The 26,357-nt window shown below is 45.1% G+C and overlaps 1 protein-coding gene across 1 annotated transcript in view; it reads left to right on the plus strand.

Annotated features, from left to right (window-relative positions):
- Positions 1 to 26,357, plus strand: part of pabir2 (PABIR family member 2) — a 51,516-nt gene that overhangs the window by 15,359 nt on the left and 9,800 nt on the right. Inside the window, exons 3-8 of the mRNA XM_078432084.1 lie at positions 8,134 to 8,190; positions 9,989 to 10,032; positions 14,630 to 14,684; positions 19,115 to 19,207; positions 21,316 to 21,404; positions 24,182 to 24,246. Coding sequence (XP_078288210.1) covers positions 8,134 to 8,190; positions 9,989 to 10,032; positions 14,630 to 14,684; positions 19,115 to 19,207; positions 21,316 to 21,404; positions 24,182 to 24,246 — 403 coding nt within the window. The remainder of the gene's footprint in view (positions 1 to 8,133; positions 8,191 to 9,988; positions 10,033 to 14,629; positions 14,685 to 19,114; positions 19,208 to 21,315; positions 21,405 to 24,181; positions 24,247 to 26,357) is intronic.

Genomic DNA, 26,357 nt, shown 5'->3' on the forward strand with positions numbered 1-26,357 from the left:
GTCGGGGCGGTCGTGGCTCCCGACATTGAAGCCCCCGCCCAGCAGAGAAATATCCCGCGGCCATCCTAGGCCGCGCCGGACGGTGAAATGTCCGCGCCCCATGCCCCGCGATCCGGGGCGGGCGAACACGCTGCCGCTGCCGGAGCTCCCGATGTCGGCATCCACGCGGCCCGAGCCTAAGGCGAGTCGCAGCTGCTCCCGCAGCCTCCGAAGATGGCCGGCTCCGGTGGTGGTAAGTCCGATCCGCGGGCTCTGCGAACCAGAGCCCTGGAGGCTGACAGCTCCAGGAGTTGGGCCGATGGTAGGCCGCAGCAGGAACGGAGACACGGCCCAGAAAACAAAGGTCGGGTCTCCGTTCGGAAGGGACACATATTTACAGTGTTAGTTTCCCCCTCCCCCTACATACACACACAGTACACAAACACAAAAACACCACATCACAACTACAATTAAGACAAAAAAAAAACAAACAACAAAAACACAAAGACAAATGGACCGCAGGTGAGCGGCAGCTGCTAGGGCAGTGCCGCCATTTTGTATAACCATTTTGTATGACCACACAAGCTTTCCCACAACGACAAGTGACAATCCACGGAGAAGAATCGATGTCGGACACTACATGGTAGTTTTCATTGGTGGTTTGGCGGTGGAGGGTAGCAGCTTCAAATTCCTGGGTGTTTTATCTGATGATTTGTCTTGGGCTCAGCATGTCGATGTAATCACAAAGAAGGTTTGCCAGCACTCTAATTTTGCGGAGGTTCAGCATGTTCCTGGGACCACCTGGGGCTCTGGTTCGCAGAGCCCACGGACCGGACTCACCACCTGCGGCGCTGGCTGCCTGCGAATGCTGCGGGAACGGCTGCGACTCGTCTCCGGAGGCTCCGGCGCGGGCCGTGTGGACGTCGGAAGCCCGCAGGCCCCTGGTTGGGGGCCGACATCGGGAGCTCCGGCAGTGGCAGAGGCAACGTGTTCGCCCGCCCCAAATCGCGGGGCTTGGGTCGGCCCGCCACGGACCTTTCACCGCCCAGCGGGGGCTTCAATATCGGGAGCCCCGACTGCCCCGACGTGGCAACTCCAACAGCCTGACCGCGGGACAAGACGGCAGGGAAGAGAAAAAGACATTCTGGCCTTCCATCACAGTGAGAAGGGACTGGAGGAGACTCACTGTGATGGATGTTTCTTTTTGTTTGGTGTTAGTTGTGATTGTATGTGTTATTGCATTTTTATTGATTAATCTTATTGGTCTTATTGTTCAACTGCGGGTAATGTTTCATTTTACTACACATTTATGTGTATGTAACAAATAAACGACTATTGACTATTGACTATTGAGGTGCACTAGAGGCCTCACTGGTTGTGCCACGGCTTGGTATGGTAATTCCAGTGCCCAGAAACACAAGGCTGCAGTGAGTGTGCACAGCCCTCCAGTCCTGCTTGTTCATAGACAGTGCCCTCCACAATGTTTGGGGCAAAGACCCATCATTTATTTATTTGCCTCTGTACTCCACAATTTGAGACTTCTAATAGAACAAATCATATGCAGTTAAAGTGCACATTGTCAGATTTTATTAAAGGCCATTTTTATACATTTTGGTTTCACCATGTAGAAATTACAGCTGTGTTTATACATAGTCCCCCCATTTCAGGGCACTTTAATGTTTGGGACACATGGCTTTGCATGTGTTTGTAATTGCTCAGGTGTGTTTAAATGCCTCCTTCATGCAGGTGTAAGAGAGCTTTGTTTAGCTCTATGTATAATTTTTATGTTTCTAGCTCTCAGCACCTAATCTTTCCTCCAGTCTTTCCATCACCTTTGGAAACTTTTATTGCTGTTTATCAACATGAGGACCAAAGTTGTGCAAGTGAAAGTCAAAGAAGCCATTATGAGACTGAGAAACAAAAATAAAACTGTTAGAGACATCAGCCAAACCTTAGGCTTACCAAAATCAACTGGTTCGAACATCATTAAGAAGAAAGAGAGCACTGGTGAGCCTACTAATCGCAAAGGGACTGACATGCCAAGGAAGACCTCCACGGCTGATGACAGAAGAATTCTGGGGACTGACATGCCAAGGAAGACCTCCTCGGCTGATGACAGAAGAATTATAGACAATAGACAATAGACAATAGGTGCAGGAGTAGGCCATTCAGCCCTTCGAGCCAGCACCGCCATTCAATGCGATCATGGCTGATCACTATCAATCAGTACCCCGTTCCTGCCTTCTCCCCATACCCCCTCACTCCGCTATCCTTAAGAGCTCTATCCAGCTCTCTCTTGAAAGCATCCAACGAACTGGCCTCCACTGCCTTCTGAGGCAGAGAATTCCACACCTTCACCACCCTCTGACTGAAAAAGTTCTTCCTCATCTCCGTTCTAAATGGCCTACCCCTTATTCTCAAACTGTGGCCCCTTGTTCTGGACTCCCCCAACATTGGGAACATGTTATCTGCCTCTAATGTGTCCAATCCCCTAATTATCTTATATGTTTCAATAAGATCCCCCCTCATCCTTCTAAATTCCAGTGTATACAAGCCCAATCGCTCCAGCCTTTCAACATACGACAGTCCCGCCATTCCGGGAATTAATCTAGTGAACCTACGCTGCACGCCCTCCATAGCAAGAATATCCTTCCTCAAATTTGGAGACCAAAACTGCACACAGTACTCCAGGTGCGGTCTCACCAGGGCCCGGTACAACTGTAGAAGGACCTCTTTGCTCCTATACTCAACTCCTCTTGTTACGAAGGCCAACATTCCATTGGCTTTCTTCACTGCCTGCTGAACCTGCATGCTTCCTTTCATTGACTGATGCACTAGGACACCCAGATCTCGTTGAACTCCCCCTCCTCCTAACTTGACACCATTCAGATAATAATCTGCCTTTCTATTCTTACTTCCAAAGTGAATAACCTCACACTTATCTACATTAAACTACATTAAATTCTCTCTATAATAAAGAAAAATCCCCAAACCTGTCCGACAGATCACAAACACTCTTCAGGAGTCAAGTGTGGATTTATCAATGACCACTTTCCGCAGAAGACTTCATGAACAGAAATACAGAGGCTACACTGCACGATGCAAACCACTGGTTAGCCACAAAAATAGGATGGCCAGGTTACAGTTTGCCAAGAGGTACTTAAAAGAGCAACCACAGTTCTGGAAAAAGATCTTGTGGACAGATGAGACAATAGACAATAGGTGCAGGAGTAGGCCATTCAGCCCTTCGAGCCAGCACCGCCATTCAATGCGATTATGGCTGATCACTCTCAATCAGTACCCCGTTCCTGCCTTCTCCCCATACCCCCTCACTCCGCTATCCTTAAGAGCTCTATCCAGCTCTCTCTTGAAAGCATCCAACGAACTGGCCTCCACTGCCTTCTGAGGCAGAGAATTCCACACCTTCACCACTCTCTGACTGAAAAAGTTCTTCCTCATCTCCGTTCTAAATGGCCTACCCCTTATTCTTAAACTGTGGCCCCTTGTTCTGGACTCCCCCAACATTGGGAACATGTTTCCTGTCTCTAATGTGTCCAATCCCCTAATTATCTTATATGTTTCAATAAGATCCCCCCTCATCCTTCTAAATTCCAGTGTATACAAGCCTAATTGCTCCAGCCTTTCAACATATGACAGTCCCGCCATTCCGGGAATTAACCTAGTGAACCTACGCTGCACGCCCTCAATAGCAAGAATATCCTTCCTCAAATTTGGAGACCAAAACTGCACACAGTACTCCAGGTGCGGTCTCACCATGGCCCGGTACAACTGTAGAAGGACCTCTTTGCTCCTATACTCAACTCCTCTTGTTATGAAGGCCAACATTCCATTGGCTTTCTTCACTGCCTGCTGCACCTGCATGCTTCCTTTCAGTGACTGATGCACTAGGACACCCAGATCTCGTTGAACATCCCCTCTTCCTAACTTGACACCATTCAGATAATAATCTGCCTTTCTATTCTTACTTCCAAAGTGAATAACCTCACACTTATCTACATTAAACTGCATCTGCCATGTATCCGCCCACTCACACAACCTGTCCAAGTCACCCTGCAGCCTTATTGCATCTTCCTCACAATTCACACTACCCCCCAGCTTAGTATCATCTGCAAATTTGCTAATGGTACTTTTAATCCCTTCATCTAAGTCATTAATGTATATCGTAAATAGCTGGGGTCCCAGCACCGAACCTTGCGGTACCCCACTGGTCACTGCCTGCCATTCCAAAAGGGACCCATTTATCCCCACTCTTTGCTTTCTGTCTGTCAACCAATTTTCTATCCATGTCAGTACCCTACCCCCAATACCATGTGCTCTAATTTTGCCCACTAATCTCCTATGTGGGACCTTGTCGAAGGCTTTCTGAAAGTCGAGGTGCACCACATCCACTGACTCTCCCATGTCAATTTTCCTAGTTACATCCTCAAAAAATTCCAGTAGATTTGTCAAGCATGATTTCCCCTTCGTAAATCCATGCTGACTCGGAATGATCCTGTTACTGCTATCCAAATGCTCAGCAATTTCATCTTTTATAATTGACTCCAGCATCTTCCCCACCACTGATGTCAGACTAACTGGTCTATAATTACCCGTTTTCTCTCTCCCTCCTTTCTTAAAAAGTGGATAACATTTGCTATCCTCCAATCCACAGGAACTGATCCTGAATGTATAGAACATTGAAAAATTATCTCCAATGCTTCCACTATTTCTAGAGCCACCTCCTTAAGTACCCTGGGATGCAGACCATCAGGCCCTGGGGATTTATCAGCCTTCAGTCCCATCAGTCTACCCAAAACCATTTCCTGCCGAATGTGGATTTCCTTCAGTTCCTCCATCACCCTAGGTTCTCCGGCCCCTAGAACATTTGGGAGATTGTGTGTATCTTCCTCAGTGAAGACAGATCCAAAGTAACGGTTTAACTTGTCTGCCATTTCTTTGTTACCCATAATAAATTCCCCTGCTTCTGTCTTCAAGGGATTAACTTATATCAGAGTGATGGCAAGAGCAAAGTATGGAGGAGAGAAGGAACTGCCCAAGATCCAAAGCATACCACCTCATCTGTGAAACATGGTGGTGGGGCTGTTATGGCCTGGGCATGTATGGGTGCTGAAGGTACTGGCTCACTTATCTTCATTGCGATACAACTGCTGATGGGAGTAGCAGAATGAATTCTGAAGGGTATAGACACATCCTATCTACTCAAGTTCAAACAAATGCCTCAAAACCCATTGGCCAGTGGTTCATTCTACAGCAAGACAATGATTCCAAACATACTGCTAAAGCAACAAAGGAGTTTTTCAAAGCTAAAAAATGGTCACTTCTTAAGTGGCTAAGTCAATCACCACTCGATCTGATCCCAATTGAGCATGTCTTTCATATGCTGAAGAGAAAACTGAAGGGGACTAGCCCCCAAAGCAAGCATAAGCTAAAGATGGCTGCAATACAGGCCTGGCAGAGCATCACCAGAGAATATACCCAGCAACTGGTGATGTCCATGAATTGCAGACTTCAAGCAGTCATTGCATGCAAAGGATATGCAACAAAATACTAAACATGACTACTTTCATTTACATGACACTGCTGTGTCCCAAACGTTATGGTGCCCTGAAATTGGGGGGGGGGGGGGGGGGGGGGAGACGGGACTATGTATCAACACTGCTGTAATTTCTACATGGTGAAACCAAAATATATTAAAATGGTCTTTATTAAAATCTGACAATGTGCACTTTAACCACATGTGATTGTTTTCTATTACAAATCTCAAATTATGGAGGACAGTGGCAAATAAATAAATGATGGGTCTTGGTCCCAAACATTATGGAGAGCACTGTACCTGACCTAATGCCTCTTAAATGATTCTGTCATATCAACTTCCATCACTTTCCCCTGCATTCCAGACACCTCCCAGAGGAAAAAGCACATATCTCACCTTAAACCTGTGCTTTCTAGTATTGGCATTCACTCTGGGACAAAGACTTTGATTGTCTACCCTCATAATTTTAAATACTTTATCAAGCACGAGGAAAAATAATTCCATTTTGTCCAAATGGAATAAAAAAGAATTGCAGATGCTGGTTAGATCGGAAAAAAAAATGCTAGAGTAACTCAGCAGGTTAGGCAGCATCTTTGAAGAAAATGGATGGGAAATGATAGAAAGATGATAGGAAAAATGGAAATAAACCCCTTCTGCACCTTCTCCAAAGCTTTAATGTGATGATCAGAACTGCACGCAATAGTCCAAATGTGGCCTAACTAAACTTTTATACAACTACATCTCTTATACTCGATGTGTAGGAAGGAACTGCAAATGCTTGTTTAAACCGAAGATAGACACAAAATGCTGGAGTAACTTAGTGGGACAGGCAGCATCTCTGGAGAGAAGGAATGGGTGACGTTTCGGGTCAAGATCCTTCTTCAGACTTCAGCAGAAGAGGTTTACCAAAATGTTGCCTGGATTGGAATGATTAGCTAGAAGGAGAGGTTGGACAAAATGAGCACTAAAGGCTGGAGTAACTCAGCGGGTCAGGCAGCATCCCTGGAGAAAATGGATAGGCGACTTTTCCAGTGAGGCCACTTCATCGGACTGATCTATTTATCAATTTTATTTTTGAAAGAATGCCATATGCCTTCATTGGCATCCTATCTATTGCGTTGCCACTATCAGGAAACTATGGACTTGCATCTTAAGATCAATGTTCCCAAGGGTCCTGCCATTTACTGTAGACAGGCAACTGCTGCATTTTGGCCATCTGGGTTATGGAATTCTTGCAGAATTCAGAAATCACTATCCCAAAATTTGAGATAAGGAATAAAATCCACTCTCACGGAACATGTAAAATTAAAAGAATAAATAAACTCAATTTTTTTCATATAAATCCAAGCATGACATGACTATTTTCTCGGAAGCATACCCCCCACCCTCTCTCTCTAACTTGGGGTTGACTGGCATTGACCTCCCAATCTGCATCACCTCACACGTATGGATTAAATTCCGTGCCATTTCTCTGTTCAAATTTCCAATCGATCGATATCCTGCTGTAATCTTTGATGGCCTTTACCATCCACAACACCAATGCTTATGTTACCTGCAAACTTACTAATTGGACCACTTATGTTTTATAAATAACAGAGATTATGAGTTCCAAATTATAAAGAATTACTTTTTAGAAATAAATTAATCGCATTTCACAAGTATCCTTTGCCCTGAGTTTAAAATATGTGCCTACAGACCTTGAACCATTAGCTAATGGAACAACATCCTTTCCTGTACCGTCGTTAAACCAGTAATGATTTCATACGCCTCCTCCCAACCATCTTTGTTCCAAGGGGAACAACCTCGCTTCACCTTTTCGCTGACTCCCTCATCCCAAGAAATATCCTTTTCTGCATCTCCTGTAGAAGTCTTACCAAAGGATGTGGTGACCAAAGCTGTGGTCTATCGCGTGTTTTGTAACAAAACATTGTATTTTCTTGCTCCACATAAATCCCAAGATCTCGTTTACTTTATGAACTTTACTTGCACCTGCCCTTCAAGATTTAGAACTCATCCAGTTCCTGCACACTGAAGATCTTTGCCATTTCGACTTTGTTGTCTTTTGTTATTCTCTCTGCCGAGGGTATACCACTTCACAACTCACCATTAAATTTCACCTGCCCATTTATTCATTTCAAAAGTTCATTTAAAAGACATTGCCGCAGTGTCTTTATCAACCTTTATCATCTATCATGTTCTCCCCCAGGCACATCTGGTAATGAGATCCAGTCATCTTAGCCACCAATTGACAAAATTAGAGTAAATTCCTTCTGTGCGGGTCACAGTGAGCATGGGAGCAGCACAAAGTGGCTGTCCAGAGACACCAGGGCCAGAAATGCAGTGAAGGGCCGAGGAGATGAATGGAGCAGCGTTGGCGGAGTTGAGAAGTTGTGCTTAATGACGGCTCTTTGCTGAGCTGCACTTGAGATTATTTGGCCGTGTAATTGTTTATCTCAAGTTAATACCTGCTCTGTCCCCAGCCTGAACCTTTCTCCACTTACTCAGCATGAGATCCTCTAAGAATATATATATTTTTAAATATTACGTGTTCTGTATAATTTGTAATAAAGATTTGGGGTATTCACATTTACTTTTTCCAGATCGTCCCTTCATCACCTGTTCGTATCCCAAGCAGCAGGCTGCATCAGATCAAACAGGTAAAGTGGAACAGGTACACTTCAACACCATCTCAAAGCCAAGAAGGTTCAGTCCTGGCAACAAGTGTTCAGTCACATTTGGGTTCAGCATGTGAGCAGTCCACAGTGTAGAAAGGAATTGCAGACGCTGGTTTACACCAAAGAGAGATACAAAATGCTGGAGTAACTCAGCGAGACAGGCAGCATTAGGGCACTGCTCTGGTTAGTTGTTCCAATGTGTTGAAATAAAGAAATTCATTTATTCAAGGGATGGGGTTATTTGATTCTCCAGATCTGAGATGCCCTGGGACAGTGGCTGATGTGTTGCTTCACATTTCTCTCAGTCACAGTACAGTGTGGCCAGAGTTGACCACATGACTGCAACATCATGAGACTGGACAATCTCACTCCATCGTCCAGTGAGATTGTGGCTGACCTGATCATTGGTCTCAGCTCAACATTTTACCTGATCCCTTTCCCCGTTGATTCTCCTGCAATACAACAATATGTCAACGTTGAATATAATAATGATTCAGACTCTGGCAGTGTCAGAAGACATTTTTGCCTATCATGAAATGTTGGTAGATTTGTTGAATACCCCGACTCATTTGAAATCCATAAATTGCCTTCATGTTAAATGTAGAGTTTGTCTGAAGCCAATTAACCTACAAACTTGTACTTTCTACAGTTGTCATTAAAACAGCGCAATCCTTCAAAATTATTAAGTTAAAATGCTGTCCTTTCCAACAGTCAGTCAGAGACCAACAGATTTTAGAGACAATGAATGAAACTGACTTCCACAATGTTTGTTGATCGGATATTGAGAAGTCTAGAGTGCAATGGACTTAAATGTACTTGTTAAAATCCTTCATGAGCTACCTGACCCATTGCACAGACTCCCTTCACATTGATATATTTCCCGTAGCTTATTATGTTCAGATGTAGGTCTCCCCAGATAACAAAGGTTTAGGTTCCTAAAGAACCCTTCCTGACATGAGCATTCATGAAATAGGTCAGGAATCGCAGGGCTGCTGTGGATGCTAGGAAGAGGGAGCAAGATTAAAAAGGGTCCTGAGGGACAATTCTTTCACACAGGATGGTGGGTATATGGAACGAGCTGCCAGAGGAGGTACTTGAGGCAGATACAATAACAGCATTTAAAAGACAGGTACATGGATAGGAAAGATTTACAGGAATTATGGGCCAAACGCAGGCAAGTGGGGCTAGCTCAGAATTGACATCTTGGTCAGCATGGGTGAGTTGGGCCAAAGAGCTGATTTTGTGCTGTATAACTCTGAGAGGTCAGAAAGATGCAATAAATGAAAAGCAAAACATGCATTTTTAAGAATTTGTGGCTTGGGTATTTCAGAGATGCCACCCAAGCAAACAGTGTTTGTATTTCACGGACCTCTATTTGAAAATATATATCCCAGCTGGGCCCTATATTTCTCTGTAGCAAGTGAAGCATTCCTAGTGACTAATATATAAAGCTCTTCATTGTAATGGAAGTTTTGTTTTGAGATGCAGAATGGAAATGGGCCCTCTGGTCCACCAAGTCTGCTCCGACCAACTAAATACCTATACACTAGTTGTATGTTAAAGCAGAGCACCCATAGTAAACCCACATGGTCACAGGCAAACATGCAAACTCCACAGACAGCACCAATAATGAGGGTGGAACCTGGGTCTCTGGCACTGTAAGGCAGCAACTCTACTGCTGCACCACTGTGAATCGCGATCCGTGAAGTGAAAGTAGGTGAACAGGGAGCCCTGTTTCTCAAACCCAACTCAAACAATCTTTGGTTTCTTTTTTATGCAGGAAGAAGGAATGGATCTCATGAACAGAGAGACAGCACACGAGAGGTAATACTGAAGCAAGATGTTAAACATCTTAAATGCTGGAATGTTTGTGTTGAGTGGAAGGAAGTTTGACATGTGGGCTGTGCGGTTGTTTGTGTCTGTGCTTGTTGACGGAGCTGTGTGCTTCATCCTGTTCCCAGCATGAGCTACCTCATCTTCAGTCGGCGCTCAATACGGTTACTTGGTTATTGCATAGGATTTCTGGGAAATGTGTTTTTTTCGGTGAAGACAGACACAAAAAGCTGGATCAGGCAACATCTGGAGAAAAGGAATAGGTGACTGCAGGTCGTGGCCCTTCTGACTGAGAGTCAGGGGAAAGGGGAACAATAGATATAGATGGTACTTAGGGCAAATGAATGAAAGAAAGGCAGAAAGCAACAATAATCAAGAAAAGGTTGAGCCCACAATGGTCCATTGTTGGCTGTGGGATTGGTGATAACGAGTTATACGGACAGAACTCAACAGAACGACAGTGAAGCTAGTATGACAACTAGAGTGGGGGAGGGACGGAGACAGGGGATGCAAGGGTTACGTGAAGTTAGAGAAATCAATATACCACTGGATTGTAAGCTGCCCAAGTCAAATATGAGATGCTTTGAGTGAATTGTTTTTCATATTTTTTCCCCTTGAATGCTTGTGGTAATTACTTTAAATCCCTACCAGGGCTTTTGACTGTGCCAAGGAAATAGTTCCTTCCTGTTTTACTGGATCTAAGCATCTCACAATGTTGTAAATCTCCTTCTGTCTCCTCTATTCCATAGAAAACATCCCAATCTGACCTTATGGCCACAATTCCCAGTCTCCACATACCTTTGTAGATCCCCAGCAGCTTTGCACATGCTGTAACATCTTGTGGTGACCATAATTATGTGCAGTAATTGAGCTGTGGTGCAATTAACATCTATTCATTTCCAGCAGAGGTTGAAAGATAAAGAGAAAGTTTAAGGAGATGGGTTCGGCAAGATTTTTTACACAGAGGTCACTGCTTGCAACGTGCTGTGGGGGAGGTGGTGGAAGCAGATATGATAGCAATGTTTAAGAGACTGACAGTGCCCTCCATAATGTTTGGGACAAAGACCCATCATTTATTTATTTGCCTCTGTACTGCACAATTTGAGATTTGTAATAGAAAAAAATCACATGTGGTTAAAGTGCACATTGTCAGATTTTAATAAAGGCCATTTTTATACATTTTGGTTTCACCATGTGTTTACAGCTGTGTTTACAATACAATACAACACAATATACAATACAATATATCTTTATTGTCATTGTACAGGGGTACAACGAGATTGGGAATGCGACTTCCATTCGATGTAATAAATTAGTTAGCTAATCAAGAGAAATTTAGACAACCCAGAGAAACAAAATTAGAAAACAGTTAAAACAGTATAAAGTGCAAGTAGGTCTGTGCCGGGTCGCTGTGCGACGTGACCATCCGAAGGAGACAGTTCATGGGGGGGGGGGCACTCAGCAGGACCGGTTCAGAGCAGCTATGGCTCTGGGGATGAAGCTGTTCCTAAGTCTGGAGGTGTGGGCGTAGAAGGCATTGTAACGTCTGCCGGATGGTAGAAGTTCGAATAGACTATTGCAGGGGTGTGAGGAGTCTTTATGAACGCTGGTGGCTTTCCTGAGGCATCGTGTATTGTAGATGCCCTCCAAGGGTGGAAGCTGCATCCCGATAATCTTCTGAGCTCTGTAGACTACCCGCTGAAGAGCTCTCCTCTCCGCCTCCGTGCAGCTGAGATACCACACAGAGATGCCATGCGTTAGGATGCTCTCTGTGGTACAGCGGTAGAAGGTCGTCAGCAGCTGTTGGGACAGATCAGTCTTTTTCAGTGTTCTTAGGAAAAGCAGTTGTTGCTGTGCCTTCTTGACCAGCGCAGCGGTGTTAGTGGACCATGTGAGGTCTTCCGAAATGTGTGTGCCCAGAACCTGAAGCTGGACACTCCACACTGTCCCTGTTGATACAAATCAGAGCGTATTCCCCATTATGTGACCTTCTGAAGTTGATGATCAGCTCCTTAGTCTTAGAGGTGTTTAGAGACAGGTTGTTATCTGAGCACCAGTCCGCCAGGTTCTGCACCTCCGCTGTGTAGTGTGTTTCATCATCGTTGGTGATCAGCCCGATCACCTTTGTGTCGTCTGCAAACTTAACAATGGTGTTGATGGCGAATGCAGGAACACAGTCGTGTGTGAAGAGGGAGTAGAGCATGGGGCTCAATACACAGCCCTGTGGTGTGCCGGTACTCAGGGTGATAGTGGAGGACAGGTGCGGGCCCAGTCTCACTGCCTGCAGTCGCTCCGTCAGGAAATTCAGGATCCAGTCGTATAACGACGAGCTGAGGCCTGGCTGGTGGAGTTTGGTGGTGAGCTTGGTGGGGATGACCGTGTTGAAGGCAGAGGTATAGTCTATGAATAGCATCCTCACGTACGTGCCCTGTCTCTCCAGGAGAGTCAGGACAGTGTGAAGAGCCAGAGAGATGGCGTCCTCTGTGGATAATAACAAAGTCCCCCCATTTCAGGGCACCATAACATTTGGGCCACAGCAGTGTCATGCAAATGAAAGTAGTCATGTTTAGTATTTTGTTGCATATCCTTTGCATGCAAAGACTGCTTGAAGTCTGCGATTCATGGACATCACCAGTTGCTGGGTGTATTCTCTGGTTATGCTCTGCCAGGCCTGTATTGCAGCCATCTTTAGCTTATGCTTGTTTTTTGGGGGCTAGTCCCCTTCAGTTTTCTCTTCAGCACATAAAAAGCATGCTCAATTGGGTTCAGATCGGGTGATTGACTTGGCCATTCAAGAATTGACCATATTTTAGCTTAGAAAAACTCCTTTGTTGTTTTAGCAGTATGTTTGGAATCATTGTCTTGCTGATTCACGGATGAGGTGGTATGCTTTGGATCTTGGGCAATTCCTTCTCTTCTCCATACTTTGCCCTTGCCATCACTCTGATATAAGTTAATCTGCATCTCATCTGTCCACAAGACTTTTTTCCAGAACTGTGGTTGCTCTTTTAAGTACTTCTTGGCAAACTAACCTGGCCATCCAATTTTTGCAGCTAACCAGTCGTTTGCATCTTGCAGTGTAGCCTCTGTATTTCTGTTCATGAAGTCTTCTGCGGACAGTGGTGGTCATTGACAAATCCACACCTGACTCATGAAGAGTGTTTCTGATCTATCGGACAGGTGTTTGGGGATTTTTCTTTATTATATAGAGAATTCTTCTGTCATCAGCTGTGGAGGTCTTCCTTGGCCTGCCAGTCCCTTTGCGATTAGTAAGCTCACCAGTGCTCTCTTTCTTCTTAATGATGTTCCAACCATCATTAAGAAGATTTTGGTAAGCCTAAGGTTCGGCTGATGTCTCTAACAGTTTTATTTTTGTTTCGCAGTCTCATAATGGCTTATATGACTTTCATTGGCAAAACTTTGGTCCTCATGTTGATAAACAACAATAAAAGTTTCCAACGGTGATGGAAAGACTGGAGGAAAGACTAGGTGCTGAGAGCTCTTATACCTGCATTAAGAAGGCAATTAAACACTGCTGAGCAATTACAAGCACCCATGAAGCCATGTGTCACTTTTTTTAGTCAGAGAGTTGTAAATCTGTGGAATTCTCTGCCTCAGAAGGCAGTGGAGGCCAATTCTCTGAATGCATTCAAGAGAGAGCTAGATCGAGCTCTTAAGGATAGCGGAGCCATGGGGTATGGGGAGAAGGCAGGAACGGGGTACTGATTGAGAATGATCAGCCATGATCACATTGAATGGTGGTGCTGGCTCGAAGGGCCGAATGGCCAATCCTGCACCTATTGTCTATTGTCCCAAACATTGTGGTGCCCTGAAATGGGGGGACTATGTATAAACACAGCTGTAATTTTAACATGGTGAAACCAAAATGTAAAAAAATACCCTTTAATAAAATCTGACAATGATCACTTTAACCACATGTGATTTTTTCTATTACAAATCTCAAATTGTGGAGTACAGAGGCAAATAAATAAATGATGGGTCTTTGTCCCAAACATCATAACGCACTGAAGATAGATATCTGAACTGGCAATAGATGGGAGAGTATGGACAAATGTGCAGGCAGATGGGGCGAGTTATGTCTGGCCAGAGGGCCTTTTCTGTGCTTTGTTGTGCTATTCCATTTTATATAAACCAGTAATATATTTAGTGTAAGTCGTGAGGTGAGTGCCCCGCGGAACCAACTGGCAACAGCCTTTGGCACAGAAAACTCCGTCCACATCACTCTGCACTTTCTATCGCAGCCATATTCTGATCCAATTTGGTACTTTCCCCGGTGTGATTTTTTATTGGTTAACATAATTTTCCATCTCTGGATATTCCATCCAGTCCGATTTATTTTGGAAAATAGTTGATCCGTTTCGAGTCAATTGCTTGAACATTACTTATTGCATGTTCCCTGAGATTGACACTGATCTCACTCGCTTCACTCTGCCTCTAACCCGACTTTGAAATGACTAAAAATCCATTGGCATGTGATATCTTTTGTTTGACAAAAATGTCAATGTTTAACATTCTTGTGAATGATCTTTTAGTGTATGCGTTGACTCTGGGCTTGCTTTTTGACCAGGGGAGTGCAGGCCGCAATGCAGATGAGCGTGTCGTGGGAAGAGAGCTTGAACCTGGTGAGTGACTGTCAGTGGGTGAAATGCTCCAATTATTCATGCTCTTGAAGGTTTGCTGCGCCTGTAATAACATCCAATCCTCTGGCACTAATACATTCCTTGATTTGTCTGCATATGCCTGAGTTATGCATTTTTTACTGTTCCTCTTCAATTAATTTTTTGGGTTGTGAATTCTAATTTAACTGTAATCAGATAAGAAGGAGTTGCTTCTCACTCTAATTCCTGGGAATTAACTCACTCCTTTCAGTTTCATTGAGCATGCAGCTTTGAGTAATATTGTGAGTGGCTCACAAACCCCAAAATAATGTAAATCACCAAATGATTGGGGGTTTGGTCAGCCACTGAGACAGGTCTGCTGTACTGCACTGAAAGTTGAGGCATCTAACTCTGCTGTTTATATTATCGTCACGTGTACAGAGGTACAGTTACAGGATAAAGGGCATAACGTTTAGTGTAAGATAAAGTCTGATTAAAGATATTCTAAGTTCTCCAATCAGTAAGATTGGAGGTCAGGACTACTCTCTAGTTGGTGAGGGAACGGTTCAGTTGCCTGGTAACAGCTGGGAAGAAACTGTCCCTGAATCTGAGTTTTTAAACTTCTGTACCTGTTGCTTGATGGGAGAGGAGAGAAGAGGGAGTGATCGGGATGAAACCCCTCCTTGGTTTTGTTGGTGACCTTGCCAAGGCAGCGGGAAGTGCAGATGGAACTGAAAGTCTTAATTTGTAGACAACTATTGTAGCAAACCTTTAACTAGCAATCAGCCCACCACATCCATGCCAACATTTCTGCCCATCTACACTGCCAGCATTGTCTGCGTCCTTCTCTGACTTGCATTTTTAAGTGGTTTCCTAAATGCCTCTTGAGAGTACTGATTGTATCTAATTTCACAATCTCTCCTGGCAGCAAGTTTCAGATATCAACCACTCTGTGTAACAAGTCCTCAGATACCTTTAAAAACTCCTTCTCATTTTAAACTCGTCCTCTTATTTCTGATACTCCTACCATGAGAAAATGATTTAGACTCTCTGCTATCATTCTTCTCATATATTCTTCTCTCAGCTAACCCTCTGCCTCGTTCGCTCCATTCCTGCCTTTCCAATCTCTCTGATTAGGAGGAGAGTTTAATTAAATCCTCCAATCTTTACAGGACAGTATCCTGGTGATCTGCCTGCACTGTCTGCAGCTCATTCATATCTTACCTACAGAGAGGTCAGAATTACATGCAATATTGTAAGTGCTCCAATCAGTATGTTGAAAAGTTGCAACATGATGTTCCAACTCTTATTTGCTATGCCCCACTTATAAAAGCAAGCATGCCACATGCCCTCTTCCTCAGTAATGCAGCTTGTGTTGCTACTTGCAATGGACTGTGGGCCAAAGAGCTGGGTTCTGTGCTGTATAACTCAGACTTAGACCTTAGGTCTCTGTTCATCAACATTCCTTTGTGTCCGACCATTTACTGTATATGTCCCACCCCTACATGACTTCCCGAAATGCCTCGTGTTTAAATGTCTTTCAGACATTAGTATAAATGTACAACTTTTGTGATCATGCAAGTTTTCCTTCAGCTCCAATGAGTGTTCTTTGAATGAGAGAATCATACAGCATGGGAACAGGCCATTGTGTCCAATGTTTCCAGCGTCCAGCCCATGGTCCGTAGTCACCTATACTACTCATCTACGTGCTGCATAAACATTGTCAGTGACCCAGCTTCCACCACCAGTCACACTCTTGGCAGTGCCGCCTGGATGGTGATTGCAACAGCAGTTTTCTCTTCTGTAGAAGTTTTTAGCATAGACAATGAAAGAGGAAGAAAGATTCTAAGGGGAGTAAGAGGGAACCATGGCTGACAAAGGAAGTTTGGGACTGTATAAGACTAAAAGGGCGGCACGGTAGCGCAGCGGTAGATTGCTGCTTTACAGCGAATGCAGCGCCGGAGACTCAGGTTCGATCCTGACTACGGGTGCTGCACTGTAAGGAGTTTGTACGTTCTCCCCGTGACCTGCGTGGGTTTTCTCCGAGATCTTCGGTTTCCTCCCACGCTCCAAAGACGTACAGGTATGTAGGTTAATTGGCTGGGTAAATGTAAAAATTGTCCCTAGTGGGTGTAGGATAGTGTTAATGTACGGGGATCGCTGGGCGGCACGGACTTGGAGGGCCGAAAAGGCCTGTTTCCGGCTGTATATATATGATGATGATGATGAAAAGGGGTATAACATAGCAAAGAGTATCGGGAAGCCAGAGGATTGGGAACTTTGAAAGGACATTAGAAGGTAACAAAAAGGGCAATACGAGGAGAAAAGATGAAGTACGAAGGTAAGCTCGCCAAGAATATAAAGAAGGGTAGTAAAAGCTTCTTTAGGTATGTTAAGATAAAAAGATTAGTAAAGACAAATGTGGGTCTCTTGAAGGCAGAAACAGGTGAAATTATTATGGGGAACAAGGAAATGGCAGAAGAGTTGAACAGGTACTTTGTTTGTGTCTTCATTAGTGAAGACAGAACCAATCTCCCAGATGTACGAGAGGACAGAGGATCTAGGGAGACAGAGAAACTGAAAGAAATTTGCATTAGGTGAGAAATACTATTGGGCAGACTGATGAGACAGAAGGCTGATAAATCCCCAGGGCCTGATGGTCTGCATCCCATGGTACTCAAGGAGATAGCTCTAGAAATTGTGGACGCACTGGTGATCATTTTCCAATGTTCTAGAGATTCAGGATCAGTTCCTGTGGATTGGAGGATAGCTAATGTTATCCCATATTTCAAGAAAGGAGCGAGAGAGAAAACGGGGAATTATAGAGCAGCCAATCTTTGGGGAAGACGCTGGAGTCAATTATTAAAGAAGTAATAATGGTGCATTTGGATAGCAGTAAAAGGATTGATCCATGGATTTATGAAGGGGAAATCCTGCTTGACTAATCTTCTGGAATTTTTTGAGGATGTGACAAGTAAAATGGATGATGGAGAGCCAGTGGATGTAGTGTATCTGGATTTCAGAAAATCTTTGATAAGGTCATACACAGGAGATTAGTGGGCAAAATTAGAGCACATGGTATTGGGGGTAGGGTACTGACATGGATAGAGAATTGGTTGGCAGACAGGAAAGAAGGAGTTGCAATAAATGGGTCACTGTCAGAATGGCAGGCAGTGAGGAGTGGAGTGCCGCAAGGCTCTGTGCTGGGGCCGCAACTATTTACAATATATATTAATGATTCAGATGATGGAATTAAAAGTAACACTAGCAAAATTGCAGATGACACAAAGCTGGGGGGCAGTGTGAACTGCGAAGAGGATGCACGGAGGTTGCAGGGTGACCTGGACAGGTTGAGTGAGTAGGCCGATGCATGGCAGATGCAGTAGAATGGAAATAAATGTGAGGTTATCCACTTTGGCGGCAAAAACAAAGAGGCAGATTATTATCTGAATGTTGTCAGGTTTGGAAAAAGGGAAGTGCAGCGAGACCTGGGTGTCCTTGTACACCAGTCACTGAAAGTAAACGTGCGGGTACAGCAGGCAGTGAAGAAAGGTAATGGCATGTTGGCCTTCATAACGAGAGGATTTGAGTATAGGAGTAAAGAGGTCCTTCTGCAATTATACAGGGCCCCAGTGAGACCACATCTGGAGTATTGTGTGCAGTTATGGTCTCCTAATTTAAGGAAGGACATCCTTGCTATTGAGGGAGTGCAGCGTAGGTTCACAAGGCTAATCCCCGGGATGGTGGGACCATCATATGAGGAAAGATTGGAAAGACTGGGCTTGTATTCACTGGAATTTAGAAGGATGAGAGGGGATCTTATAGATACATATAAAATTATAAAAGGACCGAGCAAGCTAGATGCAGGAATTTTTTTCCCAATGTTGGGGGAGTCCAGAACCAGGGACCACGGTCTAAGAATAAAGGGGAGGCCATTTAAAACTGAGATGAAAAAAATCTTTTTCACCCAGAGAGTTATGAATTTGTGGAATTCTTTGCCACAGAAGGCAGTGGAGGCCAATTCACTGGATAAATTTTAAAGAGAGTTAAGTAGAGCTCTTGGGGCTTGGGGTATGGGGAGAAGGCAGGCATGGGTTACTGATTGTAGTATGATCTTAATGAATGGCCGTGCTGGCTCGATGAGCCAAATTGCCTCCTCCTGCACCTATTTTCTATGTTTCTATGATCTGCCACCCCTTCACCCCCCCCCCCCCCCCCGACACCAGTCCCTCCCTCTGGAGGTATTCGCCATAACATGTTGAAAACAGATTTGCTCTGTTCCCGTTAAAATGCTTATGATATAGTTGTGTAGAGGACATTTAGTTTGGTGAACACAGCATGTTGCAGAGATGACTGGCTGTGCTGCAGCCTGACATAGACCCAACCCGGAGAGAGCAGGAGTCCAGTTTGGATATTCTCTGGTACATTAATTCAGGGTGTTCTGTACCCCACAGAGTGACAACGACTTGGATAAATCTGCCTCACCAAAGCGCATTGACTTCATTCCAGTCTCACCAGCTCCGTCACCAACCAGAGGCATCGGCAAGGTAGGAGCTGAAACAGAGCCCGTCCTCTCTGTTGAGAAAGAGCAGTCATTTTGTCCAACTCTGTTGAGTAAATTTGCGATTAGTTTAGTTTAGAGATTCAGCGCGGAAACAGGCCCTTTCGGCCCACTGGGTCGGCGCCGACCAGCGATCCCAACATATTAACACTATCTTATACCCACTAGGGACAATTTTTACGTTTTCCAAGCCAATTAACCTGGGAGGAAACCGAAGATCTCGGAGAAAACCCACGCAGGTCACGTGGAGAACGTACAAACTCCATATAGACAGCACCTGCAGTCGGGATGGAACCCGGGTCTCCGGCGCTGCATTCGCGGTAAGGCAGCAACTCTACTGCTGCGCCGCCGTGCTGCAATGAAGAGCTTGGGGTGCTGACTGAATGTCAGCAGATGTGGTGATGATGGACACTGCTTCATCCCGGCGCTTAAGTGGAAGGAGAGAAATGAGGGTGTGAAGAACTCTCAGCTTGCTGGGCAGGGACGGGGAGGTGTGGGGTAAATGGGGGCTGGTTGTGGTTGGGGTTGGTGAGCACCGTCTGGGTGTGGTTCCAGTGGTGCTGGGTCCAGTGATGGATGGTGCAGGGGAAGAGATGGGTCTGAAGAGATGACTGCTGATATTTTACTGTTTGAAGATCTCCCACATTGGCAATGTGAAGATTTTGTTCTCGATTCTGTGCTGTGTTCACTGGCTCCTGTTCACTTACAGCATGGAAACAGACCCTTCGGCCTAACTTCCCATGCCAACCAAGATGCCCCATCTATGCTCGTCCCACCTGCCCGCGTTTGGCCCATATCCCTCTAAACCTTTCCTATCCGTGTACCTGTCCAGATGTCTTGAATGTTGTTGTAGTACCTGCCTCAACTACCTCCTCTGAAAGCTCATTCCATACACCCAACACCCTCTCTGCAAAAACATTACAGGGAACAGAAAGGATCCAAATTGGTCTTTGAAAAACTGCAGCAATTTTGACACAAGATTTTCCTTGGGAACTGCTTAAATTTTAGAGCTTGAGATTTTGGATTTAGACCCTGCCTCCTGCAATGATGAAGGTGCTATTCAGAACACCAGCTGCTACTTGTTGCCACCAGCATCGGAATTTCTACTGATTGTGATCCAGACAGCTGCAACTCTGCCTCCAGTTGCTCCATTTCACTTGTTACTTGTTCTGTACAGAACGGAGCTTGCCAGCAGTTTGACAAACGGAGGTTCACCAAATTACCCATTGTTCTTGTCTGCTAAAGATTCCTGGAAGAATATTTACTTTAACCTTTCGCACAGTCTTCCTTTGGGTGGCATGGTGTTGCAGCAGTAGAGTTGCTGACCTACCGCGGCAGAGACCCATGTTTGATCCTGACTATGGGTGCTATCTCTACTGAGTTTGTACGTTTGTCCCGTGACCTGCATGGGTTTTCTCCGGGAAGCTCCGGTTTCCTCCCACACTCCAAAGACGTGCAGGTTTGTATAAATGTAAATTGGCCCTAGTGTGTTTGGGATAGCTGGTGTGCAGGGATAGCTGGTCGGTGCGGACTCAGTGAGCCGAAGGGCCTGTTTCCGCTCTGTATCTCTAAACTAAACAAAACCTAGCAAGTGGTTTGGTGCAACATTCTAAATCATGGAGCTGTTATAAGATTTGCTCATACCCACTGGTCATCAGGTAGCTCAGGATATTCTGAAATGCTCAAAAGATAAATAGATTTTTTTTGCTATTTTCAGATTTTTGTCCGATAAATTTTCTTTCATCTCTCACTATCTCACTTCCTCTGTTTAATCATGCGAGTGAAGAATCACTCTTGTGATGGAGGCATAACAAAAGTAGCAGGTCTCTAAAATGGTCAGTGAAAATTGGCTGAAATCTCTTTAAAGATTAATGGTTGAAGAAAGTCCATTTCACTTCAGTCCAGCTCAACCTATAGCAAGAGTGACATCCTTTGTTAATAATGCAGTGTTCAATGTTCATTTCATAATAAATGATTTGCATAATTGTACTTGAGAATTGTGTGTGCCTGTGCCTGCACGCATTATGGCTGTGTAGGAAGTGCTTGTGAAATGTTTTGGATTAATTGTCACTTTTCCTCCTCCATGTCCTACAGCAATGCTTCTCACCTTCCCTGCAGATTTTTGTCAGTAGTAATGGGCTCCCTCCAAGTCCCAACCCCAGCCCAACACGCAGGTTTGCCACGTAAGTGTTTCTCTAGAAGAAAGGTTACAGCAATTCTTTGAACAAATGCAAGATTGGCTGAGAGTAGCATGTGTGTTTTAATTTTCACTGAGGGGTCGTGGGCAGGATAAGAATTTATTCTGGTACTGCCATATGAAATGTGCTTTTCAGAACAATGCCAATATTAAAGGCAGCGCTCTGGAAAAAGGGAGTGATTGATACTGTTATAGTCATTCTTCTTTTGGTTCATTGAGGCCCTCTCTTGAGTGGGGCATCGGGTAAAGGTAGAGTTAACACAAAGACAATCTGCAGCAAAATGTTTTGTTCAACTTGTATTGAATGTTAGACCCGCATTGTTTTACTAGGGTCATATCTACCCTCTATGCTATTGCAAGGGTAGGGACACTGAGCAAATATAAAACAGATGAAAAGGAAAAGATGAAGTCTATTTGTCAACTACAGAAGGCATGACCTGAGAGAAGGCTAGAAGATGGTGAAAATGGTGGAGTGAGAGAAGGGAGAGTCAGATATAGACCATGTGAAAATGAGAGATGGATGGAAATCAGCAATGTGCAGGAAGAGGACCAGAGGAGCATTGAAACAATCAGCACGTTTGGAGTATTGAATGCAGTTCTGGTCTCCCCATTCCAGGCAGGATGTGGAGGCTTTGGAGCGATGCAGGTTCACCAGGATGCTGCCTGGATTAGGAGAACTCCCTGGAATGCCATTGTCTGTCTCCCTGCAACCGGGAAACGATGATCTGCTGCTCCTGTCCATTTGCCATGTGATCACCAAGCGGCACTGCCTCTTTAATCTGCACTTTAATTTTGTTCCAGGATCTCTCAGAAATTCCCACCACTGACTTCCTAAAGGGGTTGTAATTGCCAGCTTTGTCTCTCTCCCCTTTTTAATAAAATGTGTAATATTTTCAGTCCTATATCATCAGCTGTATATATCTATGGCCAGAGTCTCTGGGCAGACACATCGGCACTGATGCGGTGTCTCTGGGCTGTGAAGGTGTCACTGGTGCAGTGCAGTCACTGGGCTGTGATGGTGTTACTGGTGCAGTGTCGTCACTGGGCTGTGATGGTGTCACTGGTGCAGTGCGGTCACTGGTCTGTGATGGTGTCACTGGGCTGTGATGGTGTTACTGGTGCAGTGTCGTCACTGGGCTGTGATGGTGTCACTGGTGCAGTGCGGTCACTGGGCTGTGATGGTGTTACTGGTGCGGGGTCTCTGGGCTGTGATGGTGCCACTGGTGCGGTGTCACTGGGCTGTGATGGTGTCACTGGTGCAGTGTGGTCACTGGGCTGTGATGGTGTTACTGTTGCGGTGTTTCTGGGCTGTGATGGTGTCACTGGTGCGGTGTCACTGGGCTGTGATGGTGTCACTGGTGCAGTGCGGACACTGGTCTGTGATGGTGTCACTGGTCTGTGATGGTGTCACTGGTGCAGTGCGGTCACTGGGCTGTGAAGGTGTCACTGGTGCAGTGCGGTCACTGGGCTGTGATGGTGTCACTGGTGCAGTGCGGTCACTGGGCTGTGATGGTGTTACTGTTGCGGTGTTTCTGGGCTGTGATGATGTCACTGGTGCGGGGTCTCTGGGCTGTGATGGTGTCACTGGTGCAGTGCTGTCACTGGGCTGTGATGGTGTCACTGGTGCAGTGTGGTCACTGGGCTGTGATGGTGCCACTGGTGCGGTGTCACTGGGCTGTGATGGTGTCACTGGTGCGGTGTCACTGGGCTGTGATGGTGTCACTGGTGCAGTGCGGTCACTGGGCTGTGATGGTGTCACTGGTGCAGATTTGGTCACATAACTTGAGGAAGGACATTCTAGCTATTGAGGGAGTGCAGTGTAGGTTCACTAGGTTAATTCCCGGGATGGCTGGACTGTCCTCTGTTGAAAGACTGGAGCAACTAGGCTTGTATACACTGGAATTTAGAAGGATGAGAGGGGATCTTATTGAAACATATAAGATTATTAAGGGATTGGACACACTTGAGGAAGGAAACATGTTCCCAATGTTGGGGGAGTCCAGCACCAGGGGCCACAGTTTAAGAATAAGGGGTCGGCCATTTAGGACTGAGATGAGGAAAAACCTTTTCACTCAGAGAGTTGTGAATCTGTGGAATTCTTTGTCTCAGAAGGCAGTGGAGGCCAATTCTCTGGATGCTTTCAAAAGAGAGTTAGATAGAACTTTTAAAGATAACGGAGTCAAGGGGTACGGGGAGAAGGCAGGAACTGGGTACTGATTGTGGATGATCAGCCATGATCACAGTGAATGGCAGTGCTGGCATGAAGGGCCAAAGGGCAGAATGGCCTCCTCCTGCACCTATTGTCTATTGTAGTCACTGGGCTGTGATGTCAACAGTATTGGTGCCAAGGTCTGGCATGTCAACAGTATTGGTGCCAAGGTCTCCATTAAAGCACTGCTGCTGTAAGAACGTATCAGCCATCTGCAGAAATATTATAATTCAAAGTAAAATATAGGTTTTATATTTTGTGTGTTAAGAAATAATTCTTTCAGCATAAATGAATCTGTCATAGTTTATCGCAAGGTTGGCAACAATGATTCCTTTCCTAGTACAGATACTCTGCTGCTTTGTGCCTCGGTGGGAAGGCCGTCACACTGCGGACAGAGCCACCTGTTGAGACAATTCATTGCCCCAGAGTCCATCAAAGCCTCTTCATCCTGGGTCCATGGGGAGGCTTGCTTTTGGTCATGTGCTCATTCTGGAACTGTAACGTTACTGAGATAAGCGTTGGTTCTAATTTATTCATCTCCATTGTGCATTCAGTAGGAGAAGTCAGAGCCCTATCAACTGCATCAGGCCCAGTGTGCTGGGGCCATTGAAACGAAAAGGTAAATGATCAAAATGTTGGTTTTCCTACTTAAAATATGATTTAGTTCTGTCTGTTTACATGTTCTGTTAACATTCTGAGGCGGGACTGTCCTCTGTGGAAAGACTGGAGCGACTAGGCTTGTATACACTGGAATTTAGAAGGATGAGAGGGGATCTTATTGAAACATATAAGATTATAAAGAGATTGGACACGCTAGAGGCAGGAAACATGTTCCCGATGTTGGGGGAGTCCAGAACCAGGGGCCACCGTTTAAGAATAAGGGGTAGGACATTGAGAACAGAGATGAGGAAGAACTTTTTCACCCAGAGAGTTGTGAATCTGTGGAAGTCTCTGCCACAGAAGGCAGTGGAGGCCAATTCTCTGGATGCTTTCAAGAGAGAGTTAGATAGAGCTCTTAAAGATAGCGGAGTCAGGGGGTATGGGGAGAAGGCAGGAACGGGGTACTGATTGTGGATGATCAGCAATGATCATAGTGAATGGCGGTACTGGCGTGAAGGGCCAAATGGCCTACTCCTGCACCTATTGTCTATTGCAATGTAAACTATGTTGCGAAGACACAACGAGGTCCCTCAGCTGGTTGGGTGCTTGTAGAAGGCTCCATCACACTGCTTGAAGAGGTTTACATCAATATTTCAGTCCCAATCAACAGCAGAAATGGTTAGCCTTCGTTCACTCTCAGAATGGGGGCATCACCAGCATTTATTGACCTTGAGAGGAGGCGGTGACCTGTTGGTGAGGTGCTGAAGGGAAGGGGCTTTCAGATGTAGTCCAATGAAAGAACAGGCTTATAGTTCCCAGTCAGGACACTGTGTGACGGGTCCTCTGGACTGGTGGTGGTCCCGTGCACTCACTCGCCTCATGAGTCATCGGAGCAGAATTAGGCCATTTGGTCCATCCATTCTACTGCGCCATTCAGTCAAGGCTGATCTATCTTTCCCTCTCAGCTCCATTCTCCTGCCATCTCCCCATAGTCTTTGACACCCTCACCCTGTCCTTGTGATGGATTTGGAAACTGTAGATGCTGGAATCTAGCGTAAAACACACAGTGCTGGAAGAATTCAGCAGGTCAGGCAGCATCTGTGGAGGGAATGGTCAGCCGACATTTTAGATGGGACCTTTCTCCAGACTGGTAGAGAATGCAGGTTTGGGAGGTGCTGGCGGAGTAGCCTGGCTGAGTAATTGTACACTGCACCCAGTGCAGTGAATGTGCTGATTCTGCAGGGAGTGGATAGATGTCCATCGTTCACTGTTAGACTGCTCACAAGGCCAGGGAGAAGAAACAGTTGCAGCCATTTGGTTCCAGCAGCTGCTTCTGCCACATAAGATCACTGTCGTGCCATTTTCTTGTCATGAACCCCTTGATATATTGATATTCAGACTGAAGTAGGGTCCTGACCCAAACATCCTGTATCCATTCTCTCCACACATGCTGCCCGATTTGCTGAGTTCCTCCAGCACTTTGTTCTTTTCTCAAGATTCCACATCTACAGTTTCTTATCTCTCTGCTGTATTGTTCTATCACAGGTTCTCATTAGACAGTTGTTCCTGTTTTTATTCTCCTTCCTTGCTTAAATAATGGAGTCGCATTTGCTTCCTTTCAATTTGTAGGAATCTTTCCAGAATCTGTTTTTAAACAATTGGAAGATGATAACTAGAGTATTCACTGTGCCCGTAATTATCTCTTTCAAATTGTTGTACATTATCAGGTCAATCAGATTTCAGACATTTTAACTTCTCCAGTAATTTTTTTACTTGTGTTAATTTATTTTCATTCCTTATTTGGCCGTAGTTTCTCTGGGAGGTTTTCAGTGTTGTTCATGATCACGCTCACAAGATATTTGTTTGATTGCTCCACCATCCCTATTCCCTATCTTCGAGTCTGTTCGTAAATGACATTTGCTCGCACAGTCTTTTAATTTCACATACAAGCTCCTGCAGTCCCATTGCGATTTATTTCAATTGTCTGCCATCTTTAGTTGTATATTTCTTGGTCATCCTTTGCTGAATGCTAAACCTGGATGTGTTGGGCTTGTTTTCGGAGTGGAGGCAGCTGTGGGAGGGGTCTGATGGATGTGCAGTATTTGGTGGGGGCTGGGACAGGAACAATGG

Source organism: Rhinoraja longicauda, unplaced genomic scaffold (genome assembly GCF_053455715.1).
Source record: "Rhinoraja longicauda isolate Sanriku21f unplaced genomic scaffold, sRhiLon1.1 Scf000049, whole genome shotgun sequence".
In the NCBI taxonomy this organism is placed as follows: Eukaryota; Metazoa; Chordata; class Chondrichthyes; order Rajiformes; family Arhynchobatidae; genus Rhinoraja; species Rhinoraja longicauda.